At 45.2% G+C, this 17833-nt stretch overlaps 1 protein-coding gene and 1 long non-coding RNA gene across 2 annotated transcripts in view; one reads left to right on the top strand and one right to left on the bottom strand.

Annotated features, from left to right (window-relative positions):
* Nucleotides 1–17833, bottom strand: part of LOC126526296 (uncharacterized) — a 137575-nt gene that overhangs the window by 53868 nt on the left and 65874 nt on the right. The window contains exons 9-10 of the mRNA XM_050174202.2: nucleotides 6276–6430; nucleotides 5113–5349 (exon numbers count right to left, since the gene is read on the bottom strand). Of these exons, the coding sequence (XP_050030159.2) occupies nucleotides 5113–5349; nucleotides 6276–6430 (392 nt within the window). The remainder of the gene's footprint in view (nucleotides 1–5112; nucleotides 5350–6275; nucleotides 6431–17833) is intronic.
* Nucleotides 9221–15907, top strand: LOC129383537 (uncharacterized). The gene is made up of 3 exons (XR_008611417.2): nucleotides 9221–9401; nucleotides 10114–10196; nucleotides 15515–15907. It is a non-coding gene; the product is annotated as an uncharacterized lncRNA (long non-coding RNA).

Raw genomic sequence — 17833 nt, 5'->3', positions numbered from 1 at the left:
CCGTCGCTCTAGCGGCAGCGGAGGGCTATCAGACTAGGCAGTCCTTAACAATACTAACCGACTCCCAAACAGCATGCCGAAACTACATGTTAGGCAGAATAGATCACAGAGTGCTCCGTATACTCCGCTCTGAAGATCACCACACACAAAACCCAGAAAAAGAAAACCAATTAGACACACGATAGTGTGGACGCTGGGTCACATGGATGTGGAAGGCAACCGTGAGGTCGACAGGGTAACTCGAGGATACACTACATACCGAGCACCCTCCGCCAATGACCTTGAGGAAACTGAGCCAGTCCCCAGAGAAGCAGCAGGAAGTGGTACCCCCCGCTGCATAGCTGTGAGAGGACTCCGTAGCTTGGAGGCTGCTACAGACGGGTGCATATCCGAACTTAAACACCCTCAGTAAAATACAACCCACACAGCACACTGTCAAATGCCCATGGTGCCAGGAAACACCCACGCTCTACCATATAACGTGCACCTGCCAGAAAACAAATGCGGCACCAATAATACCAAACCCGAGTGCGGAGCAATGGGAAGAAATGCTCTCCAGCGACCGTCAGGACGTCCAACTAGGGCTGATCCGATGGGCCCAGCTGGCAGCGGCATCCAGCGGAGCCCTGGACTAGGGGCAGACGGCCATTGCCAAGAAGATGGAAGACACCATCTGACTCCGCGAAATTCATCAAATTTTTCTAGAGCTCAAACGTTTTTCCTCCTCCTCCTCCTCTGTGGACGCAGATGGTCATATGGTTGAATTAAAAGTGGCTGCTTGCAAATGCACCTCTCAAATTGAGTGCCATGTGAGAAGAGCAACCGCCGAAGTGGAGCCACATCATGTTTTGCATAAAGTCTAAGTGCGATAAGATCCTTTCATGCTTCGCACACTGTATGCTTTAGGTGAGAGTGAAAGTGTGCGAGGGTGAGACAAGATGGTGGCTTCATGAATGCCGCCTTCCCATGCGAGCAAAGAGAAAGCGAGGGGTGGAGATTGCAGTAATTGATAAAGCACACTTAAGGGGGCGGGGACTACGTTCACGCACATATTAATTTCTGGCAGGGCGTCTCGGCCGTGGCTGTGCATGGCTTAAGCATGGATGCCTGCATATGCAGCCGTGCACCCTGCTTTAGAGGTAATCTGCTGCGTGTGCGAAGAGTGGGCGTGCCGAGACAGCATGGCATCACGTAAGCTATCTTCGCGCGTGTTTAGCATGGGAGATTGCGTAATGTCTAGAGTTTCGGTGACCCGTTGCAACGAGAGGCAAACGAAGCATTTGCTCCCCGCTGCCGGTGCTTTTCGCGATAGTGTCATCCCAGTGCGGGCGACGCCATCAGCCACAGAGGCAGAGTGCACACGAAAGCGTGGCCGGCTTCGCCAAATTCGTACCACCGAAAAGATATTGTCGACGTACGTGGCTTGACACCGTATTATTCGTCGCTGACTCCCAAATTTATCAGAATTAATTGTTTTCTCGTTCAAATTTGTTTTTTTACGATTGCCCGATAATTCGGAAAATTCTGCGGCTCCTTTCCATGCAAGAAAAATTGATTGGCGACTGTACTTACTTGCATAAAAGATCAAATTTCAATGCAACGAAATTTCCAATTTTACCGACTTCGTTATATTGAGGCTTAACCGTAGTTGCACTCATGCAAGTGACCCGACGCCATCTCAATTCGATACGCTTACGATACACTTCTGGCAAGAGTCTGAGCCTTCATCTTGGTAGACAGGCACAGCACAAGTTGACACAAGAGTGCAGAACAACAATCTTGCCCTGTCACATGTGCTGTCCACTAGCTCTTATGTGTTGTCTTATTGTGTGCCATTTCTACCATGATGAACCTGTACCAACTAAGCCAGTAACAAGTCCTATACAGAGGATTCGCTCGTGAATGCTCGAAATAAATGCATAAGGAAATAATAAATAATAACTCTTACAAATGCTGCATTTCCAGTATGCAGTAGCTCTGTGATGGTGTCAGCAGATAGCTAGAGTCGATGTATCTACTGTTCAGTTGGTTATGAGGAACTAATATTACATTGCAGCCGGCTTTCGTTAATTCGATCCCGATGGGACTGTCAAAACTGGTCAAATTAAGCGGCAGGTCAAATTAACCAAAAGGCAAAAGAAAAAAAGAAGAAGAAAGCCGCTAACTCGGCAGTATTTCCCTTTCAAGTTACCGTATTTACCCGAATGTAAGGCGACCCCAAATATAACGCGAGGGTCGACTTTGCGAGGGTGAAACCTGGAAAAAAAAAGAATATGATTGTAACGCGAGGGTTGACTTTGCGAACGCGCAAGATCAAAGACGCAAAAACACGAATGTAACACAGGAAACAAACTATAGGAAAAGTCGAGAGCAGCTTTATTGAAGTACCTGCAAACTATGCCTAATCTTCATCCTCACTGATGTCGCCGTCGCTGTCGTCATCACAGCTGGACTCCTCTTTGTCACTAGTTGTTTCCCACAGCAGATCATCTTCACTTCCGTCGAGGGCATTTTAAATAGAATTTTTCTTAAATGCGCGGTAGACTGTTTCATGAGACAGCCCGTACCAAGCAGGTGAAACCCACTGGGCAACAGTAGATGCACTCGGGCGTTTCAGTCTCCCTGCAGGTGTTGAGGTAGATCCACATTCAATCCAGTCCCAACACAGCTGCCGCAAGCGATGCTTGAACAGCCTGTTCAAGCAAGCATCCAAGGGCTGAACAATGGACGTCATTCCGGCCGGTATAACAACCAAATGCGTTCGGTCACACTGCAGCTTTTCTTTCACGCCAGGTGCAAGCTAGGTGACCTCAAAAAGAATCCAGCACCAATATTGATTCTGGATGCAGCAATGCACCTGGCCTTCAGTCCCAAATGCTGGAAATTCAATCAATGACAAGTTCAGAGTCCATCCAGCCTTTTTCGTGGCAGTGTACGACAACATTGTTCAGAAATGTTTCTTTTGGGATAGTCTTCTGGCGAAAAATTATGAAGGGAGAGAGCTTGCGACCATCAGCCAAACATGCGAGCATAACTGTTATCCGATTCTTTTCGTTTTCAGCGCTTCTAATCCGAAGTTCGTGTTCACCAGACTTGTGCACTGTCCTAACCATTGACATATCAAGTACACGGGGGTTTTGTCCGCATTCCTGATGTGTCCAAGTGGCATGTTGGTGGAACAGCGGAGATCAATGACATACTGCTGAAACGTGAGAAGTGTCGACTCAAAGTCCTCGGCTAGTTTTTGACAAATCGAGGTAGCGCGTCAAAGGGAAAAACTGGCCCTTCGCATGAATGTCTGTATCCAGCTGCACGATGCCTTGAATTGGTTTGGCGCCAAACTCGCGTCTCGTGCAAGTTCACGTGCTTTGCAGTGAAACATTTCAATGTTCACACTAAGAAGCCGGGAGCGTTGTTCACCAACAAAGTCCGCAAGACGACGCTCCAAATCCGGGAAGTGGCCTTTCTTGGGCCCACGGAAACCTTTTCTATGACTGTTGCAATTGAATGACTCCTGGCGATGCTTCCTCCACCCCCTCATGGCCGATTCGTTGATGTCCAGGCTTCTAGCGGCCGCTGAGTTACCGACTTTTTTGGCGAGTAGAATAGCGTTGTGTTTGAAGCCAGCGGTATACTGAGTGCGGGAGCATGCCATTTTGGATGTAGGCACATTAAGCAGGCGGGAACAGACCAACATGCCGAAGTGCTGAACAGACAATGCGGCTATGCACTGCCTGAGGAGTCGGTGGCGTAGATCCTGTGGTACTATCGTGGAAACAAGTGCCCAGGACCCGCCGCCAATGACCCAAACGGATCGCTACGTCACTAGAATCACCTAGTGGTGAGAAAAAGGCACGTCCATTTCGCGCGCCAAGGGGTGCTCGTCGTAGAATCACCTAGTGGTGAGAAAAAGGCGCATCCATTTCGCGCACCAATCATTCGACACTCACGCAGGCGTTTGGTCCCTCCAAGGTGATTTGTCGCTGGCGCGCTCTTGTTGGTGTCGTTTCCTCTGCCTTTTTCATGTTTGCACCGCATTCGCAACTCACCCTGGCCGTGGTTCGCGTATTGGTTGACCGTTAAATTTGGAGCGCGCGATTTTGAAGGAGCAGGTCAATCTACACGCACGTAAATGAGGCACATTAAGCAAGCTTAATAATGAGTGTTTGGTGCCTTTCTTAGCATTGTTATACCTAGTATTCGAACGCGGGAGGTGACTTTTCACTTCTATTTTTGGTAAAAAAACTTGCATTACATTCAGGTAAATACGGTAGTTACGCCGCAGTAGAGCCATGAATGAAGCATACCAAGTGGGAAAGTTGCCACTGTTATGGGACATAACATGTGTTCCTCAATTTAGAGACGCACATGCACCGTCCCAGGTTACAGTATGAGTACAAGATGCCTAATAAGTTTGCTGGCATGACTTCAGAGCTTTAGACAGACCTCCACTCTTTTGTTGGCTTTAAGCATCCCCTCGACTTTCAGAATTTTAAATCTTACCACCTCCTTTTTCGCTAACCTTCTGAAAACATGGATGGCCTTTCTCCACTTCTCAATGCACTTCACCTGCGTATAATTAAGGAACGCATGCAATGTCTTGCAACAGCGGCCTTTTCTATTCTTGATATGCTTCACCGCATAACATGCTGTATTGAGGCAAAGCTGACCAGTTATTTCAAATTATCTGGCACAGACCGATTTTAAGATTAATTAACGGAAGCTTGGGTCTATAGAAATGCACGAGCGGCAGCCGGAACCTACGGCCAAGATCGAATTAACCGCAAAAATCAAATCTGCCGGAGTCGAATTAATGGAAATCTACCATAGTACTGTCGGTCAGTAAGTTTTGCACTTTCGTTATAAAGAAAAATTTGCTTTAACTAGGTTCATTATATTTGGGTCAGACTAAGACATTTGGTCAATGATGTAAATGCGTTCCAGAGCAAGCAAGTGCAATAAGTTTTGCTACAATACATCAGTGTTATGCAGCAAATAATAAGGATGCTGCAAACGCAGTTATATCTATCCACATGTTTCACCAAAGTTCAAATGTAAATAATTCTAAGCTGGAGAGCATCATTCAAGCTAGAGCCTTTTTTTCTCTCTCACGCAAAGTCCATCGGGTCCAGGCTGGAGGAGAGCGATATCTGGTCAAACTTGCTGCCCAGCAAGTCCGCCTGAGCCGACGCCGCAGTGGCAGTAAAGCCTCCCCGCGGTGGCTGTGACCGACTGGGCCGCCGGGGTGGAGTGCGGTGCAGGGGGGCCACTCTCTCCTCATCCGCAAGGGAGATCAGCTCTTCCACAGTGTCTGACACGTCATCTGCGACAGTGGAGGGCGCACGCAGCCTGCAAACAATGCACACAATGTTACCACATTGTGTTATGTGCAGTGCTGCACCGTACTATACTGTAAAGCTGCTGCAACATTGCTTTCTGCAGCGATTATTAAACAGTACTTTGTTTCACTATGTTTGCCAAGTCACGCTGCCATCTACTACAACTGTACCCACCATCCACAAGACCCTGAAGAAAGCTTACATTACGATAAGTAGGATTATTTCAGTGGAATATTGTTAGTTCTAACTGAGAATTCTGAAGTTTGGTTAAAATAAAGCGAGGTTCCAACTAACAGCAGCTCTTTCAAAGTCTTCGACGCAGTTTGTGGGTTAATTACTGCACAACAATCCCGTCAGATGTGCTTGAATGCACACTGGCAGAGGCTTTGCTACAATAAGACAAATCATTGCCTTAGCACCTGGTGGAAAATTCACCCTTAAAAAATTAGATGTTTAGCATGGAAAAAAAATTTGTACTGATTGACAATAATTTGTGCGAAACAGGCACTAGCACTGGAAGGCCAAGTGTGGTAAAAATAGCGTACCATATACAGGGCTGTCCACTGTCGGCGTAAAAATGCGTAACATGCCGCTTGTGCTGAGCAATTTGTGAGTCATAAGCACTGCGAAGCACAGACTCGGTGCACTGTGAAAGCACGAACAGCAGCACAAGTGGAGCTTGCGCCAACTATGCCAGGGTCCAGTATTTTACAATTTGTGAAATCCTCAGTCATCTTCATTGAGATTTTCATTTCCTAGCACCCATTCTGTAACTAGACACAATGGACAAAAAGGAAGTACTGAGGCAAAGCCACCAGTCTGAACGCTTGTCCCATGACATTCTTGTTTCATGCTTTTATGTTGTTCACACTGTTGTTCAACAACGTATTCTACCGAAGCCATTTGGCGAGCCTTCTCTTCTAGCTGCACATTCACCTTATCGCGGTCGGCCGGTGAACTAAGCTGGCATGCTCCACTTCGATGGTTGAGGCCTGACGGGACGGAAGTGGCTTGCCAGGCGTCGACTTGATTCGGCATGTGTCGCCTACCTGCTCCAACCGCCCGACGGCAAAGCCCATGTTGCCTTGGCCCTGCATAACACATGCCGTGCCAAAGCGAACACCGAGTTTACTAACACGCATACTTCCAATGGACCAAGCAGCAAATTAAACAGATTGTGCCTAAATTAAATAAAAGGCACAAAAGCAAGGCTGGAATAATCAGCTAATGAAGGCGGACTTAAGCATTATGCAGAAGTATATGCAACGACTCAGATGCGAGATCAGCACTAATAGCCCGTTTCACACATGGCAGGCAACGCTGCCAATGCAATGCAAGTAGTGCGGTCATAGAAGTCACAGTTTGTGTGTTTAGCAGTGCACTTGTCTTTGATATGCAACAGAAATGACTACTTCGTATACTGCAACAACTTGAGAACACAAGGTTATGTCGAGCCACATATTTGTGCACTCTGCAGTATGCGAGACACTGTTTTGGTTACGAGTGTAATAAGTCGTACACTGCAGCTTCTGCGTAGCACTTCACTTGTTCATTGATGAATTTCAAACATGCGATGCCTTCCATGTAGTGATTGCTTTGTACATCTTGTGACATAAAAAGGTGTTAGGGTACGAAACCTAACCCCTTATGTGCTTTGGGCGAGGTCAGCTCATCAATGCAATCCTGTTTAATTTTGGTTCGGATGAGCTCAGCACGTCAATGGGAATAATCACATATTCAAAGTGATTTGCAAAAACTAAGCACGTCCACTTCGTTTTTCTTCCACAGCGAAATCCTGAAAATCCGAAATCTCTTAATTCAAATGGCTTCGCTGGCCCCAGCAAAGTCCTATGTAGTTGGATAGAGAAATTTTTGCAAATTCACGCTCCTAACACCATGCAACGGTTATTTTGAACAAAATTTTCACTCCCGTGGGCCACCTTTCGGAAAAACCTGAGCCAAAGGTGAAGGTTCAATGCGTTGCTAGCTACGGTAATGTTGGGTGTGGTAAAAGTGACGAGGAAAGAGACATGGGAAGTCAGGACTGAACCGAAGCAGGCCAAGCACCATGCACCCTCTTTTCCCACCCAGCTTAAGAAGAGCAGGAAGGAGCCCCCAACACATACTTTATCATGTTACTGTGCACTCATCTATGCTCCCCCCATAACTGCGGTCGATCATATTTACTGCCCGCTCGGTCATGCCAACCCCAACCTTGTATATGAGGAAGGACGGTGCACGTCAAGCCACCATCCTTCTCGGCTTACCCTCACATGTTCTCCCTCGCACCCACAGCAAATGGCACGCGAAGCCCAATCTTATTGCACTTGGACTTCATGCGGAACCTAGGCTCCCTCCGGCGCTGTCATCGAATTTCACACTGATAGAGAAAAGACAAGACTTTTTCAATGCGAGCTCATTGACAGTTTTGGTTTGCGCGCTGTAGCCCACAGTTGATTGGGGGCTGTATTTAAAGGGGCTTTCCTTAGTTAGAACTCATTTTAAAGCGCAGCTTTTAGGCGGCCGTTCCGGAGTTGAGCATCGGCGTAACCGTGAGACAAGCACAGCAAAGGATGAAAGAACGAACGCGTAGCGCAGCAGGGGATGAAAGACGGTGATAGCAAAGAGAGTGAGAGGAGAAAAGAAGAGGAGGAAAGTACGGCAAAAGGGTGAGGAGGAAAGCATAGTTCCACATGAGATGGCGCAATAGTAGCGTGTGCAGTAGTGCACCGAGGACATCATTACTAAGGCATGCGGCGAGCACTGGGTGAGCGTGTCCACCAATACCATATATGGAAACAAAGTGCTGGCGTGCACTTCAGACCCACATCGTACATGTTACTTTGCCAGCGCTGCCACCTCTAGAAAATGCGCATGACAATGCGCTCCGCACAAGACACGTGTTCCCTTGTTTGCACTTTCTTTCTGAACAATGAGCGATCTAACCAGTGTAATTTGAAACACCTGAAGAGGTGTGCTGAAATTTCGCATTAGGGAGCATACCGTAACCATTAGGTAATTTTTTATTTTAATAAATTTTCGGTTTCTTTGGAGTTCCAACGAGATTCTGCTGTACTACATAGACAGCTGCAGTGCCAGCATTTGAAATCTGCGGTTACTGCACTGTTGTTTGTTTACAACATACCCAACAAACCACAAGTATCCATAGGACATACTACAAAAGACCAAATATTCAAGACATTTACCAACGTCTAGTTCACATCTATAATATGTTCCACCAGTACATGGCAGTCACGGGTCGTCCAAAAGACATCGAATGTCTTTGTGATTTGGACATCTCTTGCGCATCCAAAGCTTCCAGGCACTGATCGTACATTGTGCGTTGTGACTAGGTGAATGCACCACGCTGCAGAAATACAAGCAAATTGTCTCTAATGCTTAACAATGAGATTCTGGGGAATTCACGCTGCTGTCTGTCCCAGCACTGCAGCCAGTCATTTACTTTGTTTTTCCCCATAATGTACATGTTTGAGATTCTATGAGAAGGAGAATGTGTTCCTGAATTGCGAAATATGCATCTGTTCACTTTGAAAAGATTAAAGTTGAAGTATTAAAGCTAAAAATTTCAGTTATGACCGCATTTATTTTTGTAATGTGGTTATCAGTAGCAATTTTGCACGACCTCTGAATGCACTGCTGAACACCGTGCGTCACAAGCCCAAACTTTCAGTTTGAGTTCTGTCACATTTTTCATACCTACATAAATGCTTTCTTTTTCAATTAGGTATATATTTTAGTACACTGTCTAAAAAAATATAATATCTTTACCTTGCTGATATATTTGGACAGATTATAAAGAAAAATCAAGCTTGAACTCATAATACCTTTGACTTCGCATCGCCACGGATATCAAATTGGCATGCGCCTCGAGGCAAATAACACAAATGCAGGGCAAAGGGTAATTACTGTGTGCGAGCAACATGAAGTGCGCTTCATTGGTGTGTCTTCTCAACTAATGTTTGGTAGGCCATAGCCCAAGTACCTATATAGTAAGCAGTTGCGTACTGAAATTTAGAGCTGTGCTTCTGACTACTATTCGTGGTACGTTTGTTTGCCTTGCAGAGTGCTTATAGAAATGTCCCGAGGGCAACGTTTTGGTAGTTCACTTTCAGACATGTTTGCATTGCTTGGTTTCTAGCACACCTCCTCAAGTGTCAGAGATATTTCTTTTTGCAATGCTTATCTCGAACTCTCTAGCGGTATTATGTTTTTGGCACTTTCGTGCTGTGAGAAGCTGCCTGAGCAATTTACCTATCAAGATGAGCAGTCCATTTCGGGATTCTGCTTGAGTGGATTTTCTTTTAGTATATATATTTAAAGGTAGTTAGAAAGTACTGGCTTTCTATCTTGAATCTCCTGGCCCCAAAAGCAGGTTCTGGCATGCATAGGTCGGCATTGTGGGATAATACTCACTCACACTCACTTGCCATAATTTTTCCAGGCCCTGCACTCACTCACGTTCACACTCACCTCCACTCACTCTCACTGGCACTCGCCTGCACTCCCTGGCACTCACGCCTTTTAAATGAGTGCGAGTGAATGTGAGTGATTGTGCTGCCCTCTGCCACTCACAATTCGTATATATTCAGACTGAAGCTTCCAGTTTAGCCCCTACTACATCTGTAGTGCGAGAAGGCAGTGTTTTGGGGCCAGTTTTATTTTTAATATACATAAACGATTTGTCTTCCCAATTACATGGTAACATCTGTCTATTCACTGATGATTGTTTTTCGTACCGTGAAATTAATTGCAGCAATGATCACCATATACAAGATTCTACCATTTCTTGGTGTCAGGAGTGGCAGATGACTCTAAATGCCCAAAGTAATGCTAACAGTAAGTAAAAAGAAACAGATATCTGATTTTACTTACGTTATTAATGACACACCTCTCGCTTGTGTATTTCAGGGTAAATATTTAGGTGTCATATTAACATGCACTCTCCTATGGGAAATGTTAGCAACACAACCTCAAGTGGAAATCAATGTATATGCTGAGCACTAAAGCGACTCATCTTTCTGAGAAAACACCTTCGTCTTGCACCAGGAGATAACCTGCTCGCCTACAATATGCTTGTTCGACCAGTGCTGGACTACGCATGTATTGTTTGATTTACGTACACAAATTAACTCATAAGAGGGGGTGCAGAGGAAGGCAATGAGGTTCACTTATATTAAATACAAGTTAATGGATTCGTCGACTGAATTATTAAAAAGAGCCGATTTATTGACACAACCACTGACACATCCGTATGAAGTTCTTTGAATTGTTCTAGGTCAACACACCACAAGCACTCTAGAACACCTAATGAATACACCTTTAGCTCAAATTGCTTTAAATATTCATGTTTCCTTAAAACAATTAGAGGATGGAATGAACTTAGTCCTTCCATTACTAACGCTTTATATTTAAATAATTTCATGACTTTGAGCAGCCACCAACTTCAACCGTGTTCGCTCGGAGCTTTGCCCCTCGATCACTGAGGAGGGAACGGCACGTAGACAAGACGACATAAAACAAACTGATTTAATACATTGCTACGGGCGAGCGAACATAGGCAGCAGAGCACCGTAGTGTATGCCAGCAACAACAAAAGTTAGAAGCATTCTTATCTACAGAGCAGTGCGTTCTTTTTTTATATCCCTTACAGGGTTCTGTTTTCTCAGCACTGGAATCTGGAACAAACAATTACGATGCATCTTCATGCTTTGAAGGGCGCATTGGCATTATTTGTGTACTCGCGCGTGGCGTGCTCTCCATTCGGTGTATTTGAATGAAAAAAAAAAAAAAGCTATTGCGCGCCGTAGCACACGTGCATAAAGAACGTACCGCGGGCACAGGCAAAAGCAAAAGCAAAAACGAATGCTGCGCACATGACATGGAGCAGTGAGGTGGGGGAAGCGGGTAGCGAGCCGGACAAGTCGCCACAATAATTTTTAAAAAGCTGCTTTGGAGAGGAGGTGCCGCACGGCTGCTGTTCCTGTTGCCCTGACGATGTTAACAACCATGCGGGCCGCAACTTTCCTAAAGTATTGCGCGCCCGAAAGGGCCTTAACTGAAGAGCGCCTTGGCGCTAGCGTCGAAAAGAGCAACTGCACTAACTCGACCAATGGGATCCATGCGGAGATTCACACGGCGGTCTGAACACGAGGCACGGTTGGAGTGATCTAGAATCATCCATGCCTGGAATACTGGGAGAGTGTCCAGAGCGTTGGCTCTCGCGTGAGGCTTTTGCGGGGAACTGCCACGCCGCACCGCTGCTGTGCCGGACCCGTCAGCTTTCTGCGCTAGGGAAGTAAGTGGAAAGCAGGGGGCGACCGCTAAACGCTGTAGTTGCGTTCACGTCTCTATGCAAGCTTGGAGGCTGGTTAAGTTCAATGGTGTGGTACGGTATGGAACTTACGTAATTTTAGTTGTTGTCTTGGTGCTGGGGCAGCAAGATAATGCAAAAATCATCTGTTGAACGGCATCAGCGCTGCCTAGTTCTGGCGCTAGAGTTGGGAAACGGTAATGTGGGAGCTGTACGTCTGTAGAAACGTGCAAAATGAAGTCACACGCACAAGGAGACAGCGAAAACAATGTTATTCGCATGGATAAGTGGGCAAAAGGGTGATGCATGCCATAATTAAGAGTAATGAAAAAAAAAAAAAAACTACATTGCTTGCGCAGTCAGCTGCAGTACATAGGTGCAGTTACAGCTTCACTCGCCACTACGAGCTTTCCAGTAACGGTTGCCAGTGGTTTACAGCCATATCCAGATTTCTTCATTCAATAATTTGTTAGCTTCGACTAGTACTTTATTACCCAAAGAGAGCTTAAGGGAAACGAGATAAAGAGTAGAGACGGCCGTAGCGCCGTAATCAGGTTAGCTTATTTCACTTCAGAGATAGCGCGCAGCGACAACTTTCACCATGCTTAGACAAAGCTTGTATTAAATGCAGAAATTTGAAATAAAGCAATGCCAGGTAAACTTTATTACACAAGGTTTTACACATAAGGAGTCCCACAGAAAGAAACTTTACAGATATCCAGATAAAATTAAATTAAAGGCGTAGGTATACCAGCGTTTCTGCTGTATAAATGAAATAACTGCCGAATCAAAAATACGGCAAGCAATGTACAAATGTAAGTGTTATTTCAAATATCTAAAAAAATTGATCAGGAATATAAACCTGCTCTATATAAATAATAAATATAATCAACAAATATAGAAATCTTCCATGTTTCATGCCTGACAAAAATATAACACGAAACAACAAATATTCATTATAAACAGGCACACAGTGGACATTTCGGAGTATGCTGTGGTCAGTCATGCATCGGCTTTGCGTCTTTCTACAGGGATCAATGTACATCAACAGAAAATATTCATCCGAGGCGCTGGCATTGCTTCACCATATAAAGTGCAATAGATGAGAATGTTTAAAACAGATTCAAATAATCCAGTCTCACGTACAGCAGCTTAACTTCAGATATTTTGAAGATTCATGGTGGTTAGAGTTTGCGCGTTTCAAAGACTGAAAAAAAAAATGTAGAAGAGTAGTTACATAGAAAGCAATAATCTCAGCTGCAAGTGAGTGCCACGAATGGGGCACCCAACAGCAAATTCCCGCTTTTTCCTGGCGAGTTCAATGACATGCATGCATGACGCTTTCGTGATGAAGCTCCCGAGTACTAAAACACCTTGTCAAAAGTTTCTCAAAATCTCTGATAAATCTAAAGAGGTGGTCAGACGGGTAGCAAGCCTCCCTTGTCCCGCAGCAAGATGTGTGCAATCAGCTGCGCTCAGCTGGCTAACATGTTCTTTCTTCGTTAGTAGAATATCGCGACAGTGTTCACACTTTGTTTTCAGAACAAACTTCCTAGTCACATAGCCGCAAATGTAAGAAATGAGCCTTTCATCACTTTTTTGAGACATGCATTCAGCGCGATCCGGTTCTGCACCGGACTCGTTGCCTTCTTCTATCAGTCTTTCGATCAAGCCACATTTTCTGGCTTTGCACCACTTGCATCATCTTGAAATTATCATTGGCTCTGAATTGATGCAATGCCTAGCAATGCGGCGAAGGTGTGTAACTGCAGAATGAGCAAAAAGAAGAAAGTAAAGGAAACATCGGGAGCGATGATGCAATGTGGGGACAACATTACGCCGCATGATAGCTCAATATGAGAAGCAAGAAAAGTTAGGAGACTGGAAGTGATTATGTAATGCGGGGACGACATTAAGATTACGCTGTATGACTAAAAATGTGCAGGGGCTTTACGTATGATAGGTCAATGATAAGAGAGAAAGGAGCAAGGTCTGGAGGCGATATGACGCGGAGACATCCGGTCAACCAGCCAGAAGCATTGAATCTTACATCTGCGTCATCTGCATTTGTCTGGCCCCTCCTCTTTTTAGGAAATTTTCCATTTATACACAAAGTAATTTTTTTCTAGATTGAAATGAATATATAACTATTACTAACCCAGTCGTTTATGCATTTATTATGTGAAAGTTTAACTGTTACAACAGCCTTGTTATATAACCCGTGAGTCCTCTCACAAATCATCATGTAACTTGTCTCATGCAGTCATATGCAAATGGACCGTCGGTGGGATAAGCTTTATCGCCTAACGTAGGATTGTTACGTAAACTAGCAAGCATTTATTGTGCATGACGATGTTATGTGTGTTTACATTAAATTACTACCCTTGATGCACTGCAAATATTTCTATTAACTTTAAATATAGGTACTGCTATTGCCTTGAATGGCAGTAAAACGTGAAAGTTTACGTCCATATAAGCTGTCTGTTTTCATTACATAATTACAACTACATATTGATTGATCAACAAATACAGTTGCTATGTACGAACCGGCGAGCATAATGAATAAACTGCTAAATTTACTTTCATGTTAAGAAGGAAACAGCAGAGTGCAGGAGACGACCTCGTAGAGCAAATCCAATGCATGAAATGAAAGTAAATGAAAGACGTAAAACGTTAGCATGATCAAGCCGTTTATATCTGCTTCATTCTCCTGGTTATGCGTGTCATCTCGTGCGTATTCTATTTTGCAGCACGTTCACATTCGTCATGCTGCATTTAACTAAATACCTCCGCTCACAATGAAGTGCGCGCTGAATGTGTGCAAGAAACAGTTCTGTAAGTGCGCACCATTGCGGTGACAAAGCTGCAATGCAAGCATAGAAGGAAATATACAAAATCTCTGCATTTACAGCACACAAACGCCTTCTATGTGTGGCGAGTCGCTGCAGTATTATCTTGTAGTTACATAGTATATTATAGGAGCTAAACTATCGCAATGTTGGTTAACAGCGACCAAATATCAGCGCATAGCAGACGTCCGCCGCTTTGGTGCAGCTTCCACAGCAGAGAAAGCCCGTGGGTGTGGCAGAGCAGCGTGGCGGTGTGGCAGTTCTTCGGAAAAGCTTCACCCTCTCGGTATTCTAGGTCACCCTAGCACGGTTTGGTCTAATCAGGAACGCAGGTGCAAGATTGGACCGTAAATGGGCATAACCGTCTCGTGCGTGCAGCTGCAACCACCCGGTGCCAACTTGTCGTGTCGGCAGACGGGCTTAGTGTCTGAAAAAAGAGTACGCACCGCTGGTACAGACATGCATGTACACAGCTTGCATGACTTCCAACAGTCGTGCCTCGGCGACTCGGTGGTGCGTTTACTCTTCCCAGCCCTTTGCCGCCGTCTACGAAGATCTTCCCATGGCCGATTTTGAATGTCTCTGCACTTTGTGCTCGCGCTAACAGTAGCCACACAAGCGAAGCACAGCATTAACTATGGTGGAAATTAATGTGCATGCAGAACAGTTTGTGAACAATTTCTTTTTAAAACTTGTTTCGGGATTTTGGTTGAATATAATCTGATCACATCATCGCGCATCCTGTCGTATTTTTCGCGATTTCAATTTTTTACTCATACCAAGCGTACTGCTACTAATAATTTCATGTATTAATTCTGCTAGTGTTTTCCATTGTATAATTACTTGATTGTGCTTCTTTTGTTATTTATATGTATGCCCTCCCTGCAACGATCTCTTGTGAGATCAACAATATTTTCCTAAAAGAATAAATGAACGCTATGCAACTTCTATTTGCCTGCTTGAGATTGATTCAATCTGCGCTCTTTTCACTGCAGGAAATTAAATATTTTTGCACCCTTGGCCCGCCTAACAATGAGGATTCAGCGGAAGAGCCATTCGCCCAATAAATGCCTAGAACATGAAAAACTGTATAAACTACAGCACTGTGGTACGTGGAAGTTTCGCAGGGCTGGAGAAGGTGCCCTGGCTTCAAATCACTTCTGACTAGCAGCAGACATCTAACACAACGCGACCAAAAAGAAAAAAGAAAAAATGAAGAAACAGAGATATTCTACCGAAATGCATTAAAATCACTTGCTTTGGGCAGGTTGACAGCGCTCTCTCATTGTTTCTCAAGTATTACACAAATAAAATACAATAAACACATGCACAAACAGCAGAACTTACTATTTAATGACTCAACTCGCACAACTCTATGGAAGCTGCTCTACGCCTCCTGAGCGCTGAAACTGGGAGGGCGAGTGTCAAGTAACCAGAGGAAGCCTTAAGGCGTTCGGGATGACGAGATATGTCTCTACGCTTAGTTTTTTCAGTCCAGAAGAAACTAGTTAATTGGAATATTTTGCAGATTTTATTTCACTTTGCTACCAAAGCAGTTTTGAATGGAAATATCACAAACGTGGTGAATAGCCCAAAATACCTGTAATCCTACAATTTACACCAGTAGGCACATCGAACTGAGCGTAATAGAATTCTTTGGCTTTTGTGTTTGTGCTATCGTTTGAGACTATTCTTGTGGTTCTGCCAAGTGCCTTTTATTTTAAAGCAGCACTGCTAAGCTCCAGGACATGTGTTCGATCACCAACCACAGAAGCCACATCTCGATGGAGGCCGAATACCAGAACCCAACGCATTCAAAGTTATTTCGGAGTCCGCCACTGTGGCGTGCCTCTTAATCATATCATAGTTTTGGAAAGTAAAACTCCGAAAATTATTATCTGAGAAGTTCGCTGAATCATGCGCAATACATACACCATAAAGGCAAAATTTTAAAATACCCACCCCCCAGCTAGCCCCCTCTCTTGCTATGCCTACGATCACCGGAAAAGTACTTGGTCGAGTTCCAGTGGCATGCTCGTCAGCCTGAGTAGTGAAGATGGCTATTTGTTTTTGTTTCTTGCGGGGCCACAGGAAATCGGTTGTCGGCGTTGTCGGTGTCTGTTGCCCATAAGCGAAAATTTCTGATAAAGGCAATAAATAAATAGATAACCTGAAAATAAAATTGTGGGCCAGGGATTCGACCCCAGGAACTATGTGTTGCGAAACCAGCACATTAACCCATTCAGCCACTGTCGGTCGATGGTGCGCACACTCTTAAACGGGTTTTTATATGAAGAAGTTGGGACGCGGCATGTGCACGTGCCTTTGATGCTGCGTCCATTTCCTCTTCGATAGGGTCCTGCCAACAAAAACCTCCCATGATTTCCGATGCGAACATAGCACGTTTACACTATTGCGTCCCACTCTTAAAGGGAACTTTAACGTCATCGATTGTTGTGCTAGCTGTGATATACTCACCCATGTTAATACTCACGTCTACTCACGCCTACTAACACTCACGAGCACTTACATTCATACCGTCATTCACACTCATATTCAGAGTCACCTCAACTCACAAGCACTCACTCACATTCACCAGCACTCAATAACTCAGGTTTACGCTCTTCTCCACTCACCCATGTTCACACTCACCGGCACTCATACTCACGCTCACCTCCACTCACTCATAAACACCACGTTCATACTCATTTCCACTCACACTCACAAGCACTCACTCACGTTCCCACTCAGACTCCCTGGCACTCGCTTGCACTCACCTCCACTCACTCGCACTCACCTCTGCTCACACTCACTGGCACTCACTCACATTCGCACTCACCTCCACTCACACCACTTGCACTCGCACTCACCTCCACTCACACCACTTGCACTCGCACTCACCTCCACTCACACTGTGGCACTCACTTGCACTTCCACTCACCTCCGCTCACACTCACTGGCACTCACTCGCACTCACGCCTTTGAAATTGGTGCGAGTGAGTGTGAGTGAGTGCGCCAACCTATGCTGGCATGCATGCCATACGCTTTTAAAGCAAAAGCTTTAGTGGCCGCAAACTTGCGGTTTCGCTATGGCCGTGCTCCGAGGAGGCACATGACGTCACACCGCGTTCATCGCCGTTGCGCTCGCCTCCGCTCGCTTCGCCAGCTGCGTCGCATGCTTGATAACATGTCGGAGGATTGAAAAGGAGAGCTCGCGTGCGCCGCAACCACAGTTGAGGCGGCAGTATGGACGGCGACAATTCTGATAAGCAGAAGGAGGCCTGGAATCGACATCGGAAAGAGATGAAGAGGAA

The sequence above is a fragment of the Dermacentor andersoni genome, chromosome 8 (genome assembly GCF_023375885.2).
Source record: "Dermacentor andersoni chromosome 8, qqDerAnde1_hic_scaffold, whole genome shotgun sequence".
NCBI lineage: Eukaryota > Metazoa > Arthropoda > Arachnida > Ixodida > Ixodidae > Dermacentor > Dermacentor andersoni.
This window is presented reverse-complemented; position numbering and strand designations above follow the sequence as displayed.